We start from the raw sequence: 27,257 nt of genomic DNA on the forward strand, positions 1-27,257 counted from the left end.
CCCATGTAAAACACATTGCAGTACTCTAACTGGGAGGTTACCAGCACATTAGACAACTGTAGCTTGGCTTTCTATATCTAGAAGGGGTTGCAGCTGGCAAACCAACTGGAGTTGGCAAACGGCACTGTGCAATTGAAACTACTTGGCCAGCAGGATGCATTGATGTTTGCATAATAAATAGGAGCACCAATCCCCATACGAGCACCAATCCCCATACCCATACTTTTCCCTTAAGATGGTGGTATAATGATGGTATACATTCAGAAAATATCCCTGATTTCATCTGTGAAATACTGGAGGACAAGCTTCTGAACTGTCCCAATATTTTTGTTAAATATCATGATTTGGGCTCATAATTTGCGTAAATATATCTTAACTTTATTTCAGTTTAATCTTTCAGTAGCCTAAATGCCCCATGAATTCTGTTCTTCAGAGGCTGAGGATCAATTGTCTTTGTCAGAGTGCCTGGTGTTCCAGAGTATCCATCCTATTTTATTGAACCAACTGTGTCCTGGCACCACTGCTGCCTGTGTACTCTGAAGCAGCAAGTGGTACATTGTATTGGAGTTAATTCTCCATAGCCCAGATTAAAAACAAACCAACTCCTGGGCTTTGGATAAAAGCTACTGAAAACACTATTTTACGTTTGTTTACCTTGCATATTTTCCCTTTATAACTAAAAAGTGAAAAGTTTCATATGTAAATTTAAAAAAACCTACCTTTATTTGCATATCTTCATATATTTTAAAATGCAGATTTATACAATGGAAAACAGTTCCTACTGTAAATGTTCGCAGGTGATCAGTAAAAAATAATGAAATGTATGCATGCATACACACACAGAAGCAAAACTAAAGGTAAATGCACTGACAGATAAAAGCAAACAAGGAAGGAAAGAAACAGGTTCAGAGGAGGGCAACAAGGATGATCAGGGGACTGGAAACAAAGCCCTATGAGGAGAGAATGAAAGAACTGAGCATGTTTAGCCTGGAGAAGAGAAGGCTGAGGGGAGATATGATAGCACTCTTCAAGTACATGAAAGGTTGTCACACAGAGGAGGGCCGGGATCTCTTCTCAATCATCCCAGAGTGCAGGACATGGAATAATGGGCTCAAGTTGCAGGAAGCCAGATTTTGACTGGACATCAGGAAAAACATCCTAACTGTTAGAGCCATACGACAATTGAACCGATTACCTAGAGAGGTAGCGGGCTCTCCGACACTGGAGGCATTCAAGGGGCAGCTGGACAGCCATCTGTCGGGAATGCTTTGATTTTGATTCCTTCATTGAGCAGGGGGTTGGACTTGATGGCCTTATAGGCCCCTTCCAACTCCGCTATTTTATGATTCTATGTAATGGATAATGTTTTTGCACATACTGCTCTGGCCATAGTCACAGACATTCCCTCTCTACCTGTGATACCCTTAGCTTTAAAAGAGAGCCTGACCACGTGCAAGAGAGTTGTTTTATGCAGCTGTACATACTTATGGTCCCTGGGTCACATTTGGAAAATAGAGAGGCCCTTGTAAATATATAATTTTGGAGGACATATGGTAAGTCTCTCCAGTTGCATGGCTGACATTTAGTAACTAGAAGCCTGGAGAAAGCACTAGAAATATACATCATTGGGCATTAGAAAAATACCATCTTGTATATATATCCAGGCTTACTATATGTGCACAAAATGATATGGATAAGATAGATCAGCTCACAGTATTTATACAGACCAACCAAATGATTTATCTCTGATGAGAACAATGAGATTTAGTCTACCTCTTGAGGTTAGGTTTTATATTTCCTCTTTTTTTTGCATCTTGTTGGATCACAGTTAGTCTTACATAAGAGGAAGGGAAGGAAAACAAAACTGCTATATTAATGAGGGCTATTCTGTTTTCAAAATATGTTTATTGACCACTGAGGAAGATCCCATGTGGGTTGGTTTTCAGTATTATCATTGGCCTTGTGAGCTTGGTGTTCAGCCATCACCGTGTATTGTTGTGTTCATAATGATTGCATTTGAGAAGCTTCATTTATATGCCTTATGTATGCTGGAAAGATTAAAGCTGAAATATTTTTCATACATATTTTAGTAGCAATTCACACATATTTTTACTCATACCCAATTTTGTGCCTTAGTCTAAGGCTGACTATGAATCAATACCTTCAGGGTTTAAAACAAACCCCCCATGTCAATTAGCAATTAGTAGTAGTACAGGCTACAGCTATCTAAGATTAGCAGTGAAGACTGATACAAAGAAACAACAGACTGATTTGTGCATACAGTAGGGCACCACTCTTATGGCGGGTTACGTTCCGGACCCCCGCTGAAAAGCGAAAACCGCTGAAGAGCGGAACTCATTGAACAGAATGGTGCACGACGCCCAAAAACCACTGTAAAAGCGGAACAAGCGCCGTATGAGGGGGGCTTTAGTCTAATTGTGTGTAATTGAGACCGCCACATCAGCGAAGTGCCGTAAAGCGGGCCCCTACTGTAATTCTAAACCATGGTCAGTTTCTAAACAAACTATGGATTATGAAACTGGCTTATTTTAGCCAAGGTTTCTTTTAAATCACAGTTTTTGGTTCACATGAAGCAACAGCTAGATTTCATGGAAGGTGAAGATAACTAGTCCTTCCTCCCAGTGGTGTGGGAAAAGGGGAGGGAAGCCTGTGAATCCAAGGCCTGTGGAAGTTCCTGCTTGTGCATAAACCAGGCCAATAAATTTTAAGGGACAAGAACAAGCATAATGAAGGAGCCTTCTTAGCCATGCATAAGAGATTGGGACCACTTATGGCAGACTTCCCCAACCTGGTGCCCTCCAAATGCTTTGGACTACAACTCCCATCAGCCCGACAGCAAGGTTCTGCTGGCTGGGGCTGATGGGAATTGTAGTCCCAAAAATATATGGACGGTATCAAGTTGGGGAAGCGTGGTTTATGGGATCACTGTCCCTCATCACCCCTGGGCTGAACTCCAGGACTAAGTGGTGGAGCTGTTTTCATGAAAAGGTGAGTACTGACCCCAGGTTTCAAGGAAGAGAGAGACAGAGATGGTCCCACATAGATGTTGGAATTTTTCAAGTCATGCTCTAAATTTAAAAGGCAGCACACACTTCTTTGAGGTCTCTGTGTAGGCACATATATGGGATCCTGTACCTCCACAGAATATAATTCAGAACCTTCTTGAGTTTAAACCTACAACATTTGGTGGTAAAGTACACCTCCTGAACCTAATATGCATGCTTAAAAGGATGGATCCTGCACCTTCCTGCTTGCTGCCTCAACTGCAAGAAAACACGTAAGGGAACTTTCTCTTGTGATCTTGTAATTCTCAGTGAAGTATTTATTTATTTATTTAATTTATTTCTTAAACTTATATACTGCCCGACTAGCAATAGCTCTCTGGGCGGTTAACATAAAATACAATAGAATTACAGAATCTGATACAACAAGCATATAAAAACTACACAATCTAAAACCAAGTTACAAACATTTAACTCAGATTAAAATGCCTCAGAGAAGAGAAAGGTTTTAACTTGGCGCCGAAAAGATGATAGTGTCGGCGCCAAGCGTACCTCCTTGGGGAGACTGTTCCACAATTCGGGGGCCGCCACTGAGAAGGCCCAAATCTCATCACCACCCTCCGGGCCTCCCTATGCGTCGGGACCCGGAGGAGGGCCTTCGTAGTAGACCATAGTGTACGAGCCGGTTCGTATCGGGAGAGGCGTTCCGACAGATATCGTGGTCCCGCACCGTATAAGGCTTTATAGGTTAACACCAACACTTTGAATCTGGCCCGGAAGCGTATTGGAAGCCAGTGCAGGCAAGCCAGCACAGGTGTTATATGCTCAGACCGCTTAGTTCTTGTTAGCAGTCTGGCCGCCGCATTTTGCACTAGCTGTAGCTTCCGAACCGTCTTCAAAGGTAGCCCTACGTAAAGCGCGTTGCAGTAGTCCAAACGCGAGGTTACCAGAGCATGTACTACTGATGTAAGGTCCTCCTTACTCAGGTAGGGACGTAGCTGGGCTACCAACCGAAGTTGGTAGAACGCATTCTGTGCCACCGAGGCTACATGAGCCTCAAGTGAGAGGGAAGAGTCTAAAACAACTCCCAGGCTTATTCTTATTCTCTCTGCATTCTTCTACCCCATAGGCCTTGCTCTATTTCCTTATTATTTAAATTTATACCTTGCCTTTCTTCAGTAGGCGACCAAGGCAGCTAACAATAGTAATATTGCTGCTGTGTTTTGTAAGATTATATTATATAAGCTAATATGTTACTATGTAAGAGTATTGCCATATTATTACTGTTTAAATTTTCTTGATTAGCCAGGTATTTTAATGATTATTTTGTACTGTTTTTATTGTGTTTTACTGCATAAGTTGTACACCGCCTTAATATTTTACATGAGTTGGAGGTATAGGAATACTTTATAAATAAAATAAAATAAAAAGCTAGTATAAAAGAAAATATCAAACAACAAATAAAACTGCAATTAAAAAACACAACATTACAAATGACATCAAGTTCTTTGTTCCTTTCTGTACCAGGAAAATTTACATGATAACTGTCTAAATATATAAATTGGTTAGTATAAGAGAAGGAGAACTAAAACAATAACCTGGATTACGTATAATTAATTAGGTTTTCCTTAATGCACATATACCTTTTCCTTTCCCACATGATTACGACACTACAATCATTTTTCAGTTGTTCTTGGCATGCACATAGAAACAGAATCAAATTTCACCCCTAATAGTTTAATGTTTTCATAACAATCCACTTACCAATGACTTTAACAAAATAGGCATCAGCTTCAAAGTTATTTTTTAATGCGTGGATGGCAAGCTCTTCCTTTGTACTATCCATGCTGAGAACAATTATGTCCAATATTCCCTAAACAACAAGGTATCAGTAGTTTGAAAAAATAACAACAAAAAACAGCAGCCTGAACATCACTAAAATAGCATCAATAAAATGATGCAAACAGGTCCTACCTAGCAAAAAACATGACATCACAAAATTAGTTTTAGCTTGAAATAGAACTTTTAAATCAGAGATGTAGTTCAGATCTGGGTTGCAAATAATTTAATCTGGCCACCAAATTTCCTACCAACATTTAAATATTGTTGTTGTTGTTGTTATTATTATTATTAGCAGCAGCAGCAGCAATTTTTTCCAAAACTGAAAGTGACTTACTAAAACTAAAACAAGCTGCAATAAAAGCGTGGCCATGACATCACTTGTTTTCAGAAGTTGGGAGAAAGAACTTCTCCCCCATTTTGATACTGCATTTCTCTTTTGGTTTTTGCCTATATTGGTCTGGCCACAGCCACACACATTCAAACACATTCCCTCTGTACCCGTGACACACCTAAGGCAAGATGGAGCTATCTTTAACACAGAGCCTGACTACCTGCAAGAGAGCTGGTTTACTCATCTGTGCACCCTTCTGGGCATAGGGTCATATTTTGAAAACAAAGTGGCCCTCATGAATATAGAAGCTGGCCATGCCCATTCTGAACTATTAGAACTGCACGTATCAAAAGAAACTTATACAAACTCTGAATATTTCCATTCAGTAAAAAGGAAAGCAAAACCATTCTTTTAGGAATCTGATATTTTGATTTTTTGAAATTCACCAAGATGTTGGGCTTAGAGCAGAGAAGGAAGGCAGGAGAAGGGGGCAGATACTCCTGCTTTTGGACAGGAAAACAAATGAAGAGAAAATTGGGTCCCTTTCACCTGTGTAATTTGATGACTATCAGAATGGTACACTATCCTAAAGACATAGGATAACACAATCTAGAAAAAAAACACCAATGAAATTGTATGGGCTTCAAGTCATCTCCTAAATCCAAGGACCTGTCTAACATCACAAACCTGTATCAATTTCAGGCCAAATGAGATTTGGGGGACATCTATTAAACCAATTTAAGTCTCTGGTATACATAGTAATATACAATGACATAAGTCACGCTGGTGTTAGGGGCAGTATGTATCAAGATCTGTCCATCCTCATGCTACAAGTTAAATGATGATAAAGAGAAATATAGGAGATCAAAGACCAAATGACAGCTTTCCTCTGTGTGCGTTCTTTTTCTACCCAGTGTTAGGCTCCAAGCATCTGCTGTAAGCGTAAAGTGATGTATTCCAAGCAATGACACTCCATCTTTCATTATGTTTAACAGGAAATGTGCCAATTTTATGGCTTCTCTGCAACAGGAAACATTGCTGTGTTAAGCAGGTATCAGGTCTGCATTTAACAATGTTTCAAAAGTGTCAAACTTCACCTCCAGATATTATGGAACATGAAAACATTTTGAATGAGTTATTTGGCAGAACACACAGCAAAAATGTAGAGATGCACTCTTCACCCTTGGAACTTTCAAACAAATGTGTAGCCTTGGGGGAAGAAAATAACAAATTATATCTAAAAGAAGGAGCTAAGAGTAGTGATGTGATTTGGAGTGAATGAACTGAGAGGTGGATAAAGGTTCAAGAGTGAGAAATGAAGTTGAGGTCAGGAGAAATCTGGCACTGAAAGCAGGGAGACAGATGCATTGTCTGCTCATGTACTGTGTGAAATAAATTAACGTGAACATCTGGAAGTCAGTAGGTGAGAAATTAGGCTGGAATCTTATGATTTATGCTAGCTTAGCACAGTATACAAGTGTCCCAAAATTGCACAGGAGGGTCAAGTCACTAGGTTTCAGCAGATAAGTTGTGGTATCTACAGGTTAACAATGCAATAAATGTCCCTTCCTTAACAACTTGGGGGTATCTGTTTGAAATACTTAAAAGGCAGCGTGGCTAGAGAGATGGACTTGGATCTAGGACCTAAAAATGTAAGAGCAGCCCTGATGGATTAAGACTGAAGGTCCATCTAGATGGGAAACTTGTGGCCCTAAAAATGTTGCTGAACTTCAACTCCCATCAGTCCAAATCAGCATGACCAATGGTCAGGGTTGATGGGAGTTATATTCTAGCAACTTCTGTGGGCCATAGCTTTCCCATCCCTGATGTAGACCTTCAGTCTGTTTCCAACAGCAGGCAATCAGAAGTTATTGGGAAGCCAACAAACAGGGCATAAATGCAACAACATCTCCTCCTCTCCCTTGTGATTTCTCACCAGCTTTTGATATTCAGGACTATACTGCCTCTGGATGTGCAGTTCCTACCCAGCCATAATAGCCACTGGTAAACCTATCCTCCAAGATTTTGAGCTTTAGAGCCCTTTATGGTTTCGAATCTACATATCAGAGAGACTGCCTCAGCCCTTATGTATCTTCCCAATTTCAGTCAATGCAAGAACCTGCTTCATATTTGTGAGAGGTCAGATCAGCCACTCTAGGAAGCAGAGCTTTCTTGGTGGTTGGGCCGAGGGTTTTGGAACAGCCTCCCAAACACAGTGTGTCACAAGAAAACCCTTTAGGAAGAGCCAAAAACACCCTTTTTCAAATACAAGCTTTTCTGACAGGGTAGGGCTGGAAGTGAATACTGCTGGAATACTGTTAAATACTGCTGTTAAATGTTAAATGATTATTGTACCATTTTGTTTTAAATATTGTCAGAAGCCAACTTGATATAGAAATCTCTGTTCAAGACCCAACTTTGCCATAAAATCATTAGGTGCTCTGGGCAACCTACTCTCGCTGAGCCTGAGATTCTCCCCTATCGGGTACAAATAATGGTCTACTAATTGGAAGGAAAGACACAAATGCTGTAAAAACACATGTATTTGTTGTTTTCACATACACAGTTCTGAAGGTATACTTTTAATGCAATTTGGGGTATATGTAAAAACAGGTATGAAGAGGCCCTTAGTGAGTTATAACCTGAATTCCTGTTTTTATTAGTTTTTAGATGCTTTTATACTGCTGTTTCACTGGCTGTTATGTTGTTGTTTTCTTTTAATGATATAGTTTACTGTTTTTTTCTTGTATACTGCTGAGAGATTTTAAAAAATATTAAGTGGTTTATAAATGTTTTAATTTAAAAACAAGTAAGGCATTGCATGAAACTAAGCCTCAGAACTTCACCTAATCAGACTTCGGCAAACAAGTGGCTGCCCCCCACTTCTCCCTCTTCAAGTAATACAGGCTGTGACCATGCTAGTCACCTACAATGAAGTGTTTCCTTTGGCCACCCCTGGAGAGGGAGTGGGCTGATCTACTGATCAGTTGCAAAATCTCTTTGAAGCGAATTTTAAAAAAAACATATTCAAGTGGATCCCACCAGGTTTTATAGTAAATGGGGCAGGGTGTGACTAGTGTCGTGTGCCCCTGTTTTCAGAAAAGAGAGGAGGAGATGTGTTGGAACCGGCAGAACAATAAGCGTGTGTCTACTCACAGATTCCAGTAGGGTTCCAGTTTTTGGAATACACACAGTGATATTGTATGCCTGTCCCTTAGGAAAGTCCCACTCCCTCCCGTTACAATTTAAACTAAAAAAGTGAAGCCCTTTACTAACATAGACCTATTCAAAGTGGTAGAAATGAAGGGTGGCTGTTCATAAAATCTCAGCAGCTCTCCCTTCAGCTTTAAATGATTTCTTTTCAGTCGACTCGTTTGTTTTCATTATGTGCCGAGGATTGTCCAGTCAAAATACTGCAAAGTGCCAGTTTGGAATGAAATCTCAAATAAGAATGGACAGATGGCAATTAAGCAGGCAGGAAAACAACCAACTCACGTCTTCATAAATGTCAAAGAAGGTTGCCACCACAGCGCCTTTGATTTGATTTAGATCCGAGAGCTCCCAGTAGACTTTAAACATACGGCGTGCGCCCGCGCAGCTTGCATCATTACACTCAACATTCTCTAACAGGAAAGCTTGCTGGTTGCTGAAAAGGAACGAAAGAAACATGTGATGGTCTTAAATTTGTTGCCCCTCCTTTCCTCTTGTAGTTATGAGTAGACCTCCTTTAGGGATTAAAAAAAGTCCCTTAGGCGGCAATCTTTACCTGGGATTAAGCCCCAATGAATTCAACAGGATTTACTACTGAAAAGACACCATAATCCTGTTAGTCGGTTAATAATTCTTACTCAGAAGGGAAAGAGCTACCTAATCCATGTATCTATCAGTCTTCCTGGTGGGAGTGGGTAACCTTTTCCAAAACAATTCCCTGGGGACATTTCTTCAACCCCCCCCCCCGACAACTCTAGGAAACCTGGAACACATCTTCTAGTACAGGTGTGGAGAACCTTTTTTCCAGTCTGAGGGGCATATCTCCTTCTGGGCAAAATTCCGGGGGCCACATGCCAGTGGCAGGTGGAGCCAGAGACAAAAGCGAGAAGGGCAACCAATGCGAATGTTTCTTTTGTACAGTAGGCTAGTTTCAGCACACATTCACATACCTCTCTCTATCCTCCCGGTAAACAAGAAGCAGGATCAGAGTTCAAGGACACATTTAAGCAGGGCAAAAACACTCAAGGAGGGTGTAAACAGGGGTGATGAAAGGAGTGGCTCAGGAGAGCATGTGACCTGGGAAAGGCCTGAGGGCCACAGAACAACACCTGGAGGGTTGCATGTGGTCCCCAGGCCTGAGGATCCCTGTCCAGCGGACTGGAAGAGATCCTTTGTGCAGAAGTAGACATTAAAGAAGCCTCCCAAAATAGCTGTTGACCTATGCCAGGGATGGTTAGCCTGTGGCCTTCTAGATGCTGCTGGACTGCAATGTATATCTTCCCTGACCACTGGCGACATACCTGGGGCAGATGGGAATTGGAATCAGCTATATCTGGGAGGGCCAGAGATTCTCCACCCCAGCCTATGCCCTGTAATGTGAAACTCAGCACACAATAGGATACCATCACACTATGCTTTTCCTGATCCCACTCCACATCATTAATTGCTTCTGGCAGGGAGAATGGAGTGATGGTATTGACTTAATGCAGTGATGGTGTTGATTTACGCAGAGAGTCTCACTAGCTGTTATCGGGGATCGAGTGAACATAAAGATACTGGTTTGGGTAGCATGACCACATTGTTTATAATATCTGGTGCCCTCTTAAAGTGGATTTTACTAGAGGATATAAAAAGGTTGTTGGGAAACAAACAAATAGTGAAGTCTGTTTTCTGTGTATGCATTTTATCTAGCTACGTATGTTGCTGTCAAGATATTAGAAGGAAAAACTTAACACACATTTAGAATACTTTCATCAGCCAAGTCAAGCAGTTTATATTGTGCAAAGTCTGCAAATGTATAATTCCGACTCCCTCCCTACCCCCAACTCAACATTCTAACAAAGCTTTTCATTACCAGGTTAAGAAACTTATTCTTAACATCTTTCATGAATATTTACATATTTACCTCCAGAATGAGTCATGACTATCATTAAATTGCATCTCCATTATTTCCCTTTCCGTCTCAGCCAAATATCAAAACACACCATTATACAATTTACAAGGTTATTTCAATTTCTTAAGAACATAAGAACATAAGAAGAGCCTGCTGGATCAGGCCAGTGTCCCATCTAGTCCAGCATCCTGTTCTCACAGTGGCCAACCAGGTGCCTGGGGGAAGCCCGCAAGCAGGACCCGAGTGCAAGAACACTCTCCCCTCCTGAGGCTTCCAGCAACTGGTTTTCAGAAGCATGCTGCCTCTGACTAGGGTGGCAGAGCACAGCCATCACAGCTAGTAGCCATTGATAGCCCTGTCCTCCATGAATTTGTCTAATCTTCTTTTAAAGCCGTCCAAGCTGGTGGCCATTACTGCATCTGGTGGGAGCAAATTCCATAGTTTAACTATGCGCTGAGTAAAGAAGTACTTCCTTTTGTCTGTCCTGAATCTTCCAACATTCAGCTTCTTTGAATGTCCACGAGTTCTAGTATTATGAGAGAGGGAGAAGAACTTTTCTCTATCCACTTTCTCAATGCCATGCATAATTTTATACACTTCTATCATGTCTCCTCTGACCCACCTTTTCTCTAAACTAAAAAGCCCCAAATGCTGCAACCTTTCCTCGTAAGGGAGTCGCTCCATCCCCTTGATCATTCTGGTTGCCCTCTTCTGAACCTTTTCCAACTCTATCATATCCTTTTTGAGATGAGGCGACCAGAACTGTACACAGTATTCCAAATGCGGCCGCACCATAGATTTATACAACGGCATTATGATATCGGCTGTTTTATTTTCAATACCTTTCCTAATTATCGCTAGCATGGAATTTGCCTTGTTCACAGCTGCCGCACACTGGGTCGACATTTTCATCGTGCTGTCCACTACAACCCCGAGGTCTCTCTCCTGGTCGGTCACCGCCAGTTCAGACCCCATGAGCGTATATGTGAAATTCAGATTTTTTGCTCCAATATGCATAATTTTACACTTGTTTATATTGAATTGCATTTGCCATTTTTCCGCCCATTCACTCAGTTTGGAGAGATCTTTTTGGAGCTCTTCGCAATCCCTTTTTGTTTTAACAACCCTGAACAATTTAGTGTCATCAGCAAACTTGGCCACTTCACTGCTCACTCCTAATTCTAGGTCATTAATGAACAAGTTGAAAAGTACAGGTCCCAATACCGATCCTTGAGGGACTCCACTTTCTACAGCCCTCCATTGGGAGAACTGTCCGTTTATTCCTACTCTCTGCTTTCTGCTTCTTAACCAATTCCTTATCCACAAGAGGACCTCTCCTCTTATTCCATGACTGCTAAGCTTCCTCAGAAGCCTTTGGTGAGGTATCTTGTCAAACGCTTTTTGAAAGTCTAAGTACACTATGTCCACTGGATCACCTCTATCTATATGCTTGTTGACACTCTCAAAGAATTCTAATAGGTTACTGAGACAGGACTTTCCCTTGCAGAAGCCATGCTGGCTCTGCTTCAGCAAGGCTTGTTCTTCTATGTGCTTAGTTAATCTAGCTTTAATAATACTTTCTACCAGTTTTCCAGGGACAGAAGTTAAGCTAACTGGCCTGTAATTTCCAGGATCCCCTCTGGATCCCTTTTTGAAGATTGGTGTTACATTTGCCACTTTCCAGTCCTCAGGCACGGAGGAGGACCCAAGGGACAAGTTACATATTTTAGTTAGCAGATCAGCAATTTCACATTTGAGTTCTTTGAGAACTCTCGGGTAGATGCCATCCGGGCCCGGTGATTTGTCAGTTTTTATATTGTCCATTAAGCTTAGAACTTCCTCTCTCGTTACCACTATTTGTCTCAGTTCCTCAGAATCCCTTCCTGCAAATGTTAGTTCAGGTTCAGGGATCTGCCCTATATCTTCCACTGTGAAGACAGATGCAAAGAATTCTCAGTGGTGGCCCCCCAACTATGGAATGGTATTCCTGAGGAGGTGCGCCTGGCGCCGACACTATCATCTTTTCGGCGCCAGGTTAAAACCTTTCTCTTCTCTGAGGCATTTTAATTCCTGTTAATTGTAAATTATTATATTTTGATTTTAGACTGCACAGTTTTGTGTACAGTTTTGTGTTATTTTTATTGTATTTTTAATGTTCACTGCCCAGAGAGCTGTTGCTAGTCGGGCGGTATATAAGCTTAATAAAATAAATAAATAAAAATAAAATTTAGCTTCTCTGCAATCTCCTTATCGTTCTTTAGTACACCTTTGACTCCCTTATCATCCAAGGGTCCAATCGTCTCCCTAGATGGTCTCCTGCTTTGAATGTATTTATAGAATTTGTTGTTGTTGGCTTTTATGTTCTTAGCAATGTGCTCCTCAAATTCTTTTTTAGCATCCCTTATTGTCTTCTTGCATTTCTTTTGCCAGAGTTTGTGTTCTTTTTTATTTTCTTCATTCGGACAAGACTTCCATTTTTTGAAGGAAGACTTTTTGCCTCTAAGAGCTTCCTTGACTTTGCTCGTTAACCATGCTGGCATCTTCTTGGCCCTGGCGGTCCCTTTTCTGATCTGCGGTATGCACTCCAGTTGAGCTTCTAATATAGTGTTTTTAAACAACTTCCAAGCATTTTCGAGTGATGTGACCCTCTGGACTTTGTTTTTCAGCTTTCTTTTTACCAATCCCCTCATTTTTGTGAAGTTTCCTCTTTTGAAGTCAAATGTGACCGTGTTGGATTTTCTTGGCAATTGGCCAGTTACATGTATGTTTAATTTAATAGCACTGTGGTCACTGCTCCCAATCGGTTCAACAACACTTACATCTCGCACCAGGTCCCGGTCCCCACTGAGGATTAAGTCCAGGGTTGCCGTCCCTCTGGTCGGTTCCATGACCAACTGGTCTAGGGAATAGTCATTTAGAATATCTAGAAACTTTGCTTCTTTGTCATGACTGGAACACATATGCAGCCAGTCTATGTCCGGGTAGTTGAAGTCACCCATTACTACCACATTTCCTAGTTTGGATGCTTCCTCAATTTCATATCTCATCTCAAGGTCTCCCTGAGCATTTTGATCAGGGGGACGATAGATTGTTCCCAGTATTAAGTCCCTCCTGGGGCATGGTATCACCACCCACAACGATTCTGTGGAGGAGTCTGCCTCTTTTGGGGTTTCGAGCTTGCTGGATTCAATGCCTTCTTTCACGTATAGAGCGACTCCGCCACCAATACGTCCTGCCCTGTCCTTCCGATATAGTTTATATCCAGGGATAACCGTATCCCACTGGTTTTCTCCATTCCACCAGGTCTCCGTTATGCTCACTATATCAATGCTCTCCTCTAAGACCAAGCACTCCAGTTCTCCCATCTTGGTTCGCAGGCTCCTAGCATTAGCGTACAGGCACTTGTAAGCAGTGTCTCTCTTCATGTGTCTTTGGCACTTGTGGTTTGGCCTGTGGTAATTTTGCTCTTCTGAATTTATATCCTGTGCCCCTGCTCTCACAATGCCTACTTCTAGGCCTACCCCTTTTAAAATTTCATCATTTCTTTGGTTTTTATCCCAGGGGGGAGGTTTATTCCGAACCGGACCTTTCTCAGCTCCTGTCGGGTTTCCCCCCTCAGTCAGTTTAAAAGCTGCTCTGCCACCTTTTTAATTTTAAGTGCCAGCAGTCTGGTTCCATTCTGGTTCAAGTGGAGCCCGTCCCTTTTGTACAGGCCCGGCTTGTCCCAAAATGTTCCCCAGTGCCTAACAAATCCAAACCCTTCCACCCGACACCATCGTCTCATCCACGCATTGAGACTGCGAAGCTGGGCCTGTCTGGCTGGTCCTGCGCGTGGAACCGGTAGCATTTCAGAGAAAGCCACCTTGGAGGTCCTGGCTTTCAGCATCCTACCTAGCAACCTAAATTTTGCTTCCAGGACCTCACGGCTGCATTTCCCCATGTCGTTGGTGCCAACGTGCACCACGACCACTGACTCCTTCCCAGCACTGTCTACCAAACTATCTAAACGACGGGCGATATCCGCAACCTTCGCACCAGGCAGGCAAAACACCTTGCGGTCTACACGCCCATCACACACCCCACTGTCTATGTTCCTAATGATCAAATCAACCACTACAAGGATCCCTCCACCCCCTGGAGATATATCCTCGGCACGAGAGGATAGCTGCTCATCCCCCAAGGAATGGGTCCCTTCTAAGGGATCGTTTCCCTCTTCCTCAGCTGGATGCTCTCCTTCCCTGAGACCATCGTTCTCCATGATAGCAGGAGAGCTATCATCGTTGGAGTGGGACACAGCTATAACGTCCCTGAAGGCCTCCTCCACACACCTCTCTGCCTCTCTCAGCTTTTCCAGGTCCTCCACCTTGGCCTCAAGGAAATGAAGTCGTTCCCGGAGAGCCAGGAGCTCATTGCACCGAGAGCACACCCACGACTTCTGTCCAACCGGCAGATAGTCGTACATGCTGCAGGCGGTGCAAAACACTGGAAAGCCCCCACACCCCTGCTGGCTTCTTACCTGCATAGTTTTGTTTAAGGTTTATTACGTCAATGGGTTGGAGACTGCGGTTTAGTTGAGGTCAGGGAACAGACGGGCAGAGTGGGTGGCCCTGGCCTCCTTGCCCTGCTGCCGAACTCGCTCTGCTGCTTAACTCGCCTTGACGCTTTGTCAGCTGGGGCCTTGACGCTTCGTCAGCTGGGGCTCCCTCTAGCTCGTGGAGCAGGCTATGTGTATGGTTATGTGTATGGTTATGTGTCCTAAAAATGTCCCTGTTTAAATGTGACAAAAGGTAACATGCGGTGTGTTGACAACTGCCTATGTTTTTTTTAATCCTTTTGGTATATTCCCGCTTGAAATTTTGCATATAAAATTACTGAAAATGCTTTTCTCCTCCATTTGGTACGATGCTAAAACATGCCCCTTTAACATGTAGTTCATTAACATTTTCCAGAAATGTGTAAAATGCTCAATTGTAAATAGTAGGAAATGCAAACGTGCCTTTATCTTGCTGATTTGTATTAGGGTGGCATACATGGGATTCTATCTCATTTTAGTGTCACAAACCTTTTAGACAAATTCCAGTGTTGCTATTGTTGTTATTATTATTATTATTTAAATTTATGCCCTATTTTTCCTCCCAAAAAGAGCCCAGGACATCAAACAGGTAATAAACCACTAAAAACATCTCTAAAACGTATTTTAAAAAATCTTTTAAAAAAATCTTAAAAAACAATTCCAGCACAGATGCAGACTGACATAAGGTCTCTACTTGAAAGGCTTGTTGAAAGAAGATCTTCAGTAGGTGCTGAAAAGACAACAGAGTTGTGTTTGTCTGTTGTGGCAAAAACATTGTGTCTTGTGACACCTTAAAGAAGAGCTTATCTATTGTGAAAAACGTTCATAGAGTAGAACAGGGGATCTCATCCTGTGGTCCACAGACCACCAGTGGCCCATAGGGCACCAGTGATCCACAACACAAGCATCCTTCAGGTGGTCCCTCGCATGTCCATCACATTCACTATTCATACTGATTTTTAATTGCATTTCTTACCTTGTATTTTACTTTACTGTATTACAATTTGAATTCTATGGATTCAAATTCTATGGTAATGGAACCAATTACCTAAAGAGGTAGTGGGCTCTCCGACATTGGAGGCATTCAAGAGGCAGCTGGACAGCCATCTGTCGGGAATGCTTTGATTTGGATTCATGCATTGCGCAGGGGGTTGGACTTGATGGCCTTATATTATAGGCCCCTTCCAACTCTACTATTCTATGATTCTATGAAGCAATGAACATGCAATTTAAAATAATACAGCATCTAACAGAGCATTACAATTGCTACAACAGACAGAAAAATCATTAATTCATCTGCCAAGACCCTCAGCAATTTTTAAGTCGTCCACAGGAAAAGGAGTTTGAGAACTGCTAGATTAGAGCACACCTTATGAAGTGTATGGAGTGTTATACTTCATTGGCAGATATCTAGATACACACATACAGTAATACCTCAGTTAACAAATCCTCCAGGAAAGAAGCTCCTTTTAAGCTCCTCCTGTTTTTTGGGTAGGGGAGGCTGGAATGTGGCTCCTTGTCTCCTGGACTGCAGCTGCTGCAGGCAGCTGTCTAACATGGCTGGAATGCTCCTCCTTGCCAAGTGGTGCACGCGCCTCTGCAGTAAACAGTGCTTCGGGTGCTCTGGAAGCACTGTTTACTGCAGACGTGTCTGCTCAAGTGTACAGGAGCATGGCAGAGAGAGAGAGAGAGAGAGAGAGAGAGAGAGAGAGAGATTGAGAGAGAGAGAGAGAGAGAGAGAGAGAGAGAGAGAGAGAGAGACCAAGCACAGGTTGGTGGTGGTGGTGGCTGCCTCTCGCCTGCCTGGTCATGTACGGAAAGGAGAACTGTACTCAAAGCTTTAGATTGCTATAGCAAGATGCTACATGATAAAAGAGAAAAGGCAAGGCAGGCATCCCTGGATGCATTTTGGAATACATACTCCCTGCCAGAAAGAACACACTGCTTCAACTGTTAGTTGCTAAAGACTGAAGGGGGCCAAGTGCTGCTGGGCTGTATGTGTCTCTGTGTCTGCATTATTCCAGACTGCCTTGACTTCTGCCATGTTGCCTGGAAGCCCCTTTATGCTTCGGTTTGGATTTAGATCTGTGTGTCTTTCCTCTCATTTTCTCATCAATATAGTTTGTTATCCAAGACAAGAATTTAGGAACTCTCCTTCTGAAGGAAAAGGGAGAGGCCCTCCTGGGGAGTGTGCACCGCTAGATGCTGCCACCCTTAGCTCTAGGGAAGAAGACAATTGGTGCAAGGAATCCTTTGCTGCCCTAGAGGTGACCAAATCAGAGTGGTCAGAAGGTTCACCCCCTTAGCAGATGCCGTATGGAGAGGAAAAGCGGCCCCAACGTCAGACACTGCTATAGCAACTGTATCCCCAAATAAGACGGTCCCAGAAAACGGCATCCAGCCACAATGACAGCTTTCAAAATGGTGGGCTCCTACAGCACAAAGTGCAGGAAAACACTGTGCAGAAAGGCAGGGCCAGGAACAACTTGGTCTCAACGCTGTCCAAACAGGACTTACTGGTTCCCCTCAGTACAAAGTCTCCCCTGCCGAAGGGATCTTAGATGCCAAAAAAATCACCCCACACCAACAACGGAAAAACAATTAACCAAGCCTAGTCAAGGGTCAGCAGGGGAGACGGGTCAAACAATCCTGGTGTGGAGTAAAGTGCAATGAAGAGATCGGGTATGACAATGCCCCTGAGGCCAAGGCAAAGGAAATCAGAATAAGGAAGGCACGTGAGCTTGCAGGTCAGCTGGGATGCGAGATCACTGCCTGCCCTGGTGACAAAAAGACGGACTGGCTCAAAAGAGTGGGAACCCGGAGCGAGGGGGCTAGCCAGTGAAAGAGCAAAAGAAGGAGAAAGCCCAAGGTCTCTGTACCAACCCCTCCCCATAACAGCAAAATAATTAACTGGGGTAGTAGGAGGAAGAGGGGGGAAAGTTTTTTTTGTTTGGAAGAGGAGAGAAAGAAGAATAAAAGAACACAAATAACACCAGTTAACCCTCATAAATTGCAAACGTGCCAGAAAAAAAGGGAGTTCTGAGGAGACACAGAAAGCCCTGCCCTAACTGCCTCAGGCAGGTAAGCATTCTGGAGAGTAGGAAGACTCCTCCCCCTGGAAGAGGAGATGCAAGACTTTGAAGCCCTGCCTATCTAGTCTGGAGGAAGGAGTAATCCTATTCAACAAATTCATCCCAGCATAATCAGGCAAACAATGTAAAACCTATACAAATGTGTAACCAAGTACTTTTGCATCTTGGGAGACCAAAATGAGACACTCAAGATGAATGTAAACATTACAGCTTCCACAGGGAGACTGATTTAAAATGTTACAGACACCTCCAGAAACATTGTTCAAGTAGCTCTCAATAGTCCAATGGCATATGTAGAAAAAAAAACTCGTGATCCATGGGGCCACTAGTGGTGCTAACCTGGCTCTGCTATCAATTTTCTCATTAGATCATGCAGATTACAAATTGTGATGATGGGAGACTCAGAACTTTGACAGAGAAGAGTTACAAAATGATGACCTCCATTCAGGCCTGTAGCTGGGAGGGGGAATGGGGGCACCACCCCTCCCCCAAAGCTATGCTTTGCCTTACTAGGATATTTGGGGGAAATTATCTTCTTTTCAATTTGTGACATGGCAGACAATGACAACCTCCATTTAATAAATGACAGCTTGTTTTAAGAACAGGAGCAATTTAAGAATAACACCCTCTGAAAAATTCAGTGAATAAGACAGGGCAAGGGCACAACAGAAGCATCATCTGGAAGAGTCTGCTCACTCAAGATTTTCCCTAACTGAGGGTGGATTTTTCATGATCACAATCACCCTATAATTACTTAAGTGACCCTGAAGAAAACAGCCTTCATAGTTAACATGACAGTTGAAGAGTTAAATATTAGAACTTTCTATTATGGGCTACAATTAGACTCTACCCCTTGAACTTTCCTTTGTTCTGCTTTTCCTTTTTGTTTGTGTTCTCTACCCAGCCATAAATAAAGAAGCATGTTTGTTTGCTTGCAGTAAGGAATAAGAGTATGTTTATTTTGCAGTTATTACAATGAATACAGCAGGATTGGGTGCTTATTGCTAAAGGGTGAGACAAAGAGATAACTGAAAGTGATCTGAAAAAATGACTACCCTTTACTCTTTTAAAGCACTCACTATACTCACAATCACAGTAGCTACTTTTTCTTCTTTTTCTTGAGTACTTGATTAATGACAAAGGATGAAAACAGCCCTAGATGAATAGAAATACTGCTGTGTACCCTACAGTTAGCTAACAAGCTGGCTGGCTGGCCACCTAGGCTGTACCCTCAGGCCCAACTTCTGGTTTTCCCAATATGTGCAGCTCAGCATGAGGCCTTTTCAGGGTTTGTGGACAGAAAAATCAACCCAGAACCAGGAAAAAAAAATCAAATTGCTTTCCACTATTAGTTTCCAATTGCTTAGTTAGTCCTTTATATAGCAGCCAGTTAAAAAGCTTTTCCTTGATTCTCCAACAGGAAGGAAAATATAAAAGTCAGGAACAAAACTAGAAGGAGGGACTCTCAAGGAGGAGTTAATAAATACACCTTAAAGTATTTATTTTCTCACTGCTCTTCCCTAAAATTGTAGTATGGACAAGTTTGTTTTTCAGGTGCAGTCTAAAACTGAGATACCTAATGCAGCATCACAGCCAAACTCATGAGCTCACTGTCTTTACCAAAGTAGTTCAGTTAATGAAGAATAAGAACACAGGGACAGACCATAGGTGAAAGAATTGTAACTATAAGCAAAGACAAGCTTTTGAGTATGGTATTTCTGGGGATCTCTTAAAAATTGTGAGACAATTCATCAAATGAAACGTCACTCATGTAAATTAACACACACTGGATGGAGAAGTGAGGGGGAGTGTCACTGCCTTTCCCTTCACCTGGCTGGCCCTCATGTCCTTTCCACCAGTGTGCATGTGTGTGTAAATTGGCTGGCACTGTGTGCCTCTCCCCCTCCCCAAATACCCCACCTAGAAATGTGCTTGTCCCACCTAACAAGGAAGGCTGGCTGCAGAGCTGCCTCCACTCTGACTATCAGAGATACATTTAGCTGTTGACAGACTAGCTTATGCTTTTCAATTTGTTATTTATATCAATGTTTGAATAATTTTAAAATTACCTAATCTTAATTATGACTTAATTTTACAGTGGTGGAGCTGAAGATCTCTGTGATAGCTTAAGATTCAGATGCAGATTCTAATGACTTGGATTCTGATATTAGTGATGACATGGAAACAGCATAACTTGTATTGTCATCTCATGTTTAACAACAATATTTACTGATTATGTACTGAATTTATAACTGAAATACTATGTTTTGCACTCAGTACGGATTTTTCACAATTATTGGATCAAAAACTATTTCTTATACAACACTGTACTATGTACAACCCATACTTGTGACTTTAGTAAAACAAATATGCCACTTAATTGGGAATCACTTGTGCCATTTTGTTTTCAAGTAACTCTACTCTGCCAAGGATATGAGCAACCCACTGTCAACATTCATAATCTGCATGATCTAATGAAAAAATTGATACCACCCCCATGTTTGCACTGCTAACAGTCCCATGGAATGACACATGCTGGCATACAAAGTGGATACTAATACTTGTGGGAGAGCTGCTTTCTAAAGCTACAGCCCCTGCCCCTTCATGCCAGTACTGCACATTCCTGGTAGCTGCTGGCACTAGCAAGAAAGCTGCTCCACATTATTGAGGGCACTCATTCAGTGTGCTGTCTGCAAGTGTTATGGCACTGCATGGAAGCATTCTTCAGCATGAAAAACTTGAAATTGGCCCTTGTTCTCTCAGCCCAACTTGCCTGAAAAAGTGACAGTGGAAAAGGATATGTTGTTATCTGCAACATAAGGCAGGAAATGAAGTTAAATAAAAGGACATAAATTTAGTGGAGATTACAGAGGAGAGGACGTTTAATCTACATCTACATGTTGGTCTTCTGTAATGATCAAGAAGCCTGGTACAGCACATTAACAACATTTTAACTTAATCAGAGTACTTTCGGACTAGAGTGAAGTTGTTCTATTTCTACTTCAGTGTCCACTACTTTTAAAGGAAAGAAACCAAGTTATACATTTGTACAGCAGGGATGGGGGAAACTGTAGATGCTGTTGGACCAATTCTCATCAGCTCCAGCCAGCGTGGTCAATGGACAAACAGGGATGACGGGAGTTGAGCGTAGCAGTATCTGAAGGTTCTTCTCCAGTGTAGTATAGGGAAAACACAATTGATTTGATGTTTTTCTTAATCCTACAGCAATTTAAAATACTGTTTTTCACTCCCTCCCCCAAAATGGAACATACACCTGCATGCTGCCATTTACTACAATAGCTACACAGAGGAGATTCATTGCAGATAGTAACAGCTCCTGTCAAGAGCAGCACAAGCATGAAAAACTGCAGTCATTCATCACTCTCCCTTTTTCAAGCAGAGCAACAAGAATACCTGTTGTGCTTTTCCTTTAATTCTCCTAGATGCCAAATTCATAAAACTCCTTATTGGTGAATGCATCTCGTTGCAGGAAAATTCTCATAGTTTTTAAGCCTGTCTTACCAAAGCAATCCAGAATAGTTTAGAAGAGATCAGCACAATATATATTAGATCAAAGCAAAGACTGCAGTTTGGCAATATCCTGGATCTAATTTACAGTATCCCAGTGAAGACTTCAGAGACTTTTCATACCTAGGGTTTGCTTCCAATCAAGCAAAGGTATGGCTGGACATTTCTCCCAAGCAGCTTTCATTGCTTTATTCTGGCACAGTTCTTGCTATAATTTTTTGTAACGCAAATCTGGGGTTCACATACTATTTGGGCAATCTGTAAGTATGCATAAGAATGGTTTGACCACTATCCTCTAAGCTAGTAACTGCCTAAAATACATTAAAATTAGACATGCTTGGCTATGCATCCAAAGAACAGCAGAAGCACCTAACCTCCTCATCCTCACAAACCAGGAAACTGATATAAGAAAACATGAAGCATGGTTACCCCCTCAAACTTGGAGCTGGCTGTGATGGATCATAAAGAATCGAAGGAGCCCCCAGTCAGGCCTGGCACCAGGAGTCAGCCAGGTAGGGCACTGGCAAAGGGCCCCAGAAGGGTCCCTTACCGCCCTGACCCAGCTGTGCCACTTACTACCCTCACTACTGGGACCCCAGAAAGGGGTACTACATTTAAGTTGTGGGTGGATGGTGGTGTGCTTTGGAATAGGAGCCAATCTTGGCTCCCATTAATGGTAGCTTCCTGCCATCTTAATCTACCCAAAATGGAATGCCTGGTGAGTGGAGTTGCTGCTGTGGGGAAAAAATGGTGCACAGTTGCATGGTGTGTGTATGTTGGGGAGCCAATAGTGGGACCATGCCAAGGCCCCCTGAAGTCTAGTGCCAGTCCTGCCCACAGCAGAGGAGAACTTTGGGGGATCATGTCACACTAGTGGAGAATGCACTGTAAGTACTTAGACCTCCCTCAAAAGCTGTCACTCCTGAATAGCAGCCTATTGTACACGTCATTCCAAAATGATGATTTGAACCTTCCAGCAAACCACAAGAAACTACTGCAAAGACTGTTACAGTGCTAGCACTGAGTACTAAAGCCAGAGTAAAAAAAGCCAGTTATGAATGAATTATGACTGGTGGGTGACAAGATCAGACCTGCAGGTGGGTCCAGAAGACAGACAGGATTCGAGCTGTGAATCTCTTTTGGAAGGAGCTTGGGAATGACAGTTTGAAAGAGCAGTACTCATCTGCCATTCCTTTAAAATATAGGGTGTTGAGAAAACCAACTCTACTGTTGTGGAAATATATATATATATATATATATATATATATATATCAAGTCCCTGAATATCTGCAGAGCTAATAGCAAAATGCAGAAATAAATCTAAGACCAATGTCAAGCCTGAAAACCAGACTAACATGATAAAATGCAGTGTTATGCTAATGTTTTCAGTCAATTTCAAAACAATTAACATGAAATACTGAGATATAGTTGGGAAAGAGTGAAGGTATTTTGATTTAAGACTGAAAGGGAACTGTCTGGTCCCCTTAGCTGCCAACTACCCCTTTCCCTCTCCTTTCTTTCTCTTCTACGCTTCTTGGAAGAAGGAAAAAATAGCTAGCACACGTCTGTCTTTCTTTTCAAAGGAAGGAAGTAGTAGTAGTAAAAAAGGAGAGAGAGAGAGAGAGAAAGAGAGAGCACAAGCAGATTCGTTCCCCTGGAACCGTTCAGTGAAACAAGGTAGAATATCTCAAATTTCAGTGCACTCTAATCTAGCCTTCTCCCTGCTGTAGGAACATAGGATGCTGCCTCACACAGAGTCAGTCCATTGGCCCATTTAGTTCTACAATGGCTGGCAGTGGCTCTTCAGTTTTTCAGGCAGGGAACATTCCCCACCTTACATGGAGCTGCCAGGGACTGAACTTCGGCATGCAAAGCAGTTGCTCCACCACTGACCTACAGCCCTTCCTCATAAACTACCTACTGCACTGCAGTAGTCCAGCAGATTCTTGGTCTATATGAAGCAGAACAAGAAGCTAGAATGGAGTGTACCATTTCAGGCTGCAGGAAGCTGTTGAGGCACACTATTTTCAATGCTTCCCTGCGTTAAGGTCTCCCTGCAAACAAAAAATCAGCACAACAGGCAAAGATCTCAACTAAAACCTTTCTTCTTGATGTGCAAGTTTTCTGTTTACTGGGGTGGGGTGACACATGCATTCCTACTTGAAGCTTGTGATGCAATCCATTCTACCACTTAATCCTGCTTCATGTGTAGATGCATTCCAAGGCTCAGCAATGATTTCCTATTTCATTTAATAAATTGAACTGTATCAAATCTAATATTGTTAGAAAAAGATATATGATACTTTGAATCTTTAAAGTTCCAAATAGAAAAACAAAATAACTAACAATAAATTTAAAAAGATTTTACATTTAAAAACCAAAAGCAAAGTGGTCCCCAAACTGGCCTTTCTTATCCTAATGTGCTCTCGATGGGACATTTCAAAATTTAATGGCAAACTGAAGAGCAGTAAATGCAATGCTCTTTTGGCAAGAAATGAGGTGCCGGTACTCATATTTTGATAAAAGTAACATGGGCGCCAGCAAAAATTGGTGGCACGGGCAGCAGAAAAAGAGGTGTTGGTACTCCGTCCTAGGCTCCTACTGGCGGGATATAAATTCTCTACTTGATACTAGACACAGTTTTGCATTACATATGCATCACATGCAAATAATGGGTAATGCATAACAGATTTTATTGTAACCACAGCCAACAATCCACTTCAAACCATGGCTTCAAGCACTGGTTTACCAGGGAACTATGGTTTGTGTCAGTATACATGTAGTGCAAAACTTTGCTTAATGCTGAAAAAGAAGTCAGAGGAGGAAAAAAATTGCTCAAGAGATGGCAGAGGGATGCACAATCTGAGGTCTACTCCCAGTTTACCAACTATGGTTTGCAGGGAGCCAGCATTAAATCTGCATAGGCCTAAGAGATGAAACTAAACAACCTCATTCTGACCATGGACACCCTTCCATGAACTCGCACAGTTTATTCTCCCCACCCCTTTATTAGCTTACCTAGGAAATAAATCAAAATCACCCCGACACTCTCACACCATATTATAAGCACCCTTCCATACATTAGCAGAGAATTAAAAAAAGAAAAAAAAAGAGATAATACCAATCTAGTTTTGAGAATGATGGTAAAAGCATATAATTAAGTCACTTCTGTGTCATGAGACCGCTATATACATCAGCGTGGCTTCGGATGAATAAAAAGCTGCATGGCCCCTTTTAATTTTGCTCTGCTACGGATCCTAGCAATTAAGAACTAGGTTTTCTGGACTAGTAGCAGAGTCTAGAGCCAAAGGTTTGCAAAAAAAGAAAAGAAAAAAAGAAGCTCTTATCACTTAATCACAGTAATCAATCACCAAAATTAGATCTGTGGTTACCAGTAAAAGCTGGAAGGGAAAGAATTAAATGGTTTGCTTCAGTTCATGATGTATCCTTAGCAACTAGGTTTGAGATTTCTCTCATCCATCCCCCACTTTAACGTAATTGTGATTTCTTGGTGAGTCACCTAATATGGCTTGTAGAAGTAAATGTAATGAATAATTTGAAATGAAAGGAAAAAATTGGTTCAGTATAGTGAACATTCCTTGTAGTATTGGGGGGGGGGGAATTCCCAGAAGTCACCAGTTATTTCTTTAAAGAAAACTATGCTCCCATATGTTCCTTCCCATTCCCTTGGATCAGCAGGAGATGCCCTGCTCCACATTTTGTCCTTCATTCAGGTGATGTTGGCAAGGACACAAGGCAGAGCTCTCTCAGTTGTGGCACCTGCTTTGTGAAATGCATTCCCTTAGGAGTTCCATTTTGTCCCTTTTTTGCTGTTTTTCCAGTGGTGGACAAAAAGTTTTGGGTTTTTTTTTAAGACTTTTTTTCTGGCTGGTGTGTGTCTTCATAATACTTTTAGCCTAGTGCTTTTGCTGTTTACTTGGCTCTTTTGGCTTCTTACAATTACTTTTTGGTGGTAATGTTTTGTTAATTGTGTATCATTAGTATATGGACATTGGACTGAAAGCTATTTGGCGTCAAAACTACTTACAAATGCTTGCATTGAATATTCATTTTCTTTATTATTTATTACCGCCACATCTATACATTTCTAAAAATACATTGAAAACTGATTTCTGTGGCAAAGTCATCTTTATGAAGCTATCAGGAACATTTCTGCAGCTCTCACTTGCTCCCTCACACAAACAATAATAATGTGTGCTACATTATTACTCCTCCTCCTAACAGTGAACTTAGGTGGTGAGTGCCAACAGGACTGCAATAAAAATAGGGTTCCTGAGAATCAGTGTGCTTGGGAGAACCCTGAAGTTTGAAGTATAACAAATATTTTTGGGGGGGAAAAAACCAAAGAAATTTCAAAAACAGCCCACTGAGGATTGCACATGGTCAGGTCAGGGGCCAATGAATGCTGACTGTGCCTTGGAAAAAGGCCTGCAAACTAGGAGTGGGAAGTGGAGTTCCTTGCTTCTTTCAGGTTATAATAACCTGAAGGAGGGCATGGTTGGCTATGAGAAATTCTGAACACAAACACTTCTGCAAGGAGGTGTCGATAAACTGCGGAAACATTTTTTTTTTTTGCAGATTCCATTTATTATTTATTCTGCTTCTCTTGCCAGGTTGATCCTTTAGAACCTGTACAGTGACAGCTGTTCATAGGATTTGGCTTAATGGTCTGAGTGATTTAATGAGGATTAGACCTAGCCACGCTTAGCAAGCAGTGCAGAGGTAATTATGGTTAGGATACTGGGAACACTGCACAAGCTCTTTGCCCTTTTTTCATTTTTGGAGCTAACCCATATTTAGCATGACACCTGCATTAGTGGCTTTATGAATTTAAACCAGTTTGCAAACCTTTTTCTAAAAATCATGGTTGCAAAACGTGGTTTGGTTCTAGCAATGTTAGTGAACATGCTGATGTGCAATACCAACTGTGGTTTGTTCCCAAAATGAAACAGAGGGAAGTTCACAGGGAAGCTTCACACGCAAGAGGGGAGAAAAGAGAAGCCCATAGCACCAGGGTGCTCCAAATCTTCTAACCCTGGTAAGGTGATCAGGCAAAATTACACCTGCAGCAGGATGATGTTACCTCTGTCTGTAAGCAGGAAATGGCAGTGTGGAAAAGAATCTTCTGTGGGCAGAGTAGCAGACACTTAAACTGTTATTTTGCTGCCAACATCAAAATCGCCCATGTGGGGATTATCTACAAATAAGCCAGCTGGCTGCTGCTGAAAATTTAAGACGAAAATACAGGTCAGGCTGCTGCAAAGCAACAATGAAGGGAAGGCTCAGCTAAGCAGAACAGCAATGCTTAACCTTACAAGACCATCTGTTTGATCCCAAGACTGGGTATTTCACTCACATGATGAGACAACCTCAGCTAATTGTAACATTACAGTTTTATATCAACATGTTTTGGTCGAAGAAACTTGTTTCTCAAATCCACTAAGCAATTTAACTGATGAATTTTGGCTTGCTGTCTGCCAAACTACCAATGTTTTTCTTGATCCTGATACATTCCAATTCTGAAGAAAAAACTGAACAAGTTATGTCTTCTGTAACAATTTCAATAATTTTATAACATTTTTAATAGCATGAGGGAAGAGTTGTTTGAGTCCCTAGATAGTACTACACGCATCAGAACTAAAGTGAATCAAAGTGATGTTCCAAATGTGCATCCAAAAGGTTCATACATATATTAAAAGGATACTTGGCACTGAAAACTTCAAAAATTCAGAGATGTGCTTCT

At 41.9% G+C, this 27,257-nt stretch overlaps 1 protein-coding gene across 1 annotated transcript in view; it reads right to left on the reverse strand.

The window, feature by feature from the left end:
• The window catches only part of ITFG1 (integrin alpha FG-GAP repeat containing 1), a 138,299-nt gene that overhangs the window by 40,794 nt on the left and 70,248 nt on the right, over positions 1–27,257 (reverse strand). Inside the window, exons 11-12 of the mRNA XM_061594577.1 lie at positions 8,692–8,842; positions 4,788–4,896 (exon numbers count right to left, since the gene is read on the reverse strand). Coding sequence (XP_061450561.1) covers positions 4,788–4,896; positions 8,692–8,842 — 260 coding nt within the window. The remainder of the gene's footprint in view (positions 1–4,787; positions 4,897–8,691; positions 8,843–27,257) is intronic.

The sequence above is a fragment of the Rhineura floridana genome, chromosome 13, assembly GCF_030035675.1.
Source record: "Rhineura floridana isolate rRhiFlo1 chromosome 13, rRhiFlo1.hap2, whole genome shotgun sequence".
Classification (NCBI taxonomy): Eukaryota; Metazoa; Chordata; class Lepidosauria; order Squamata; family Rhineuridae; genus Rhineura; species Rhineura floridana.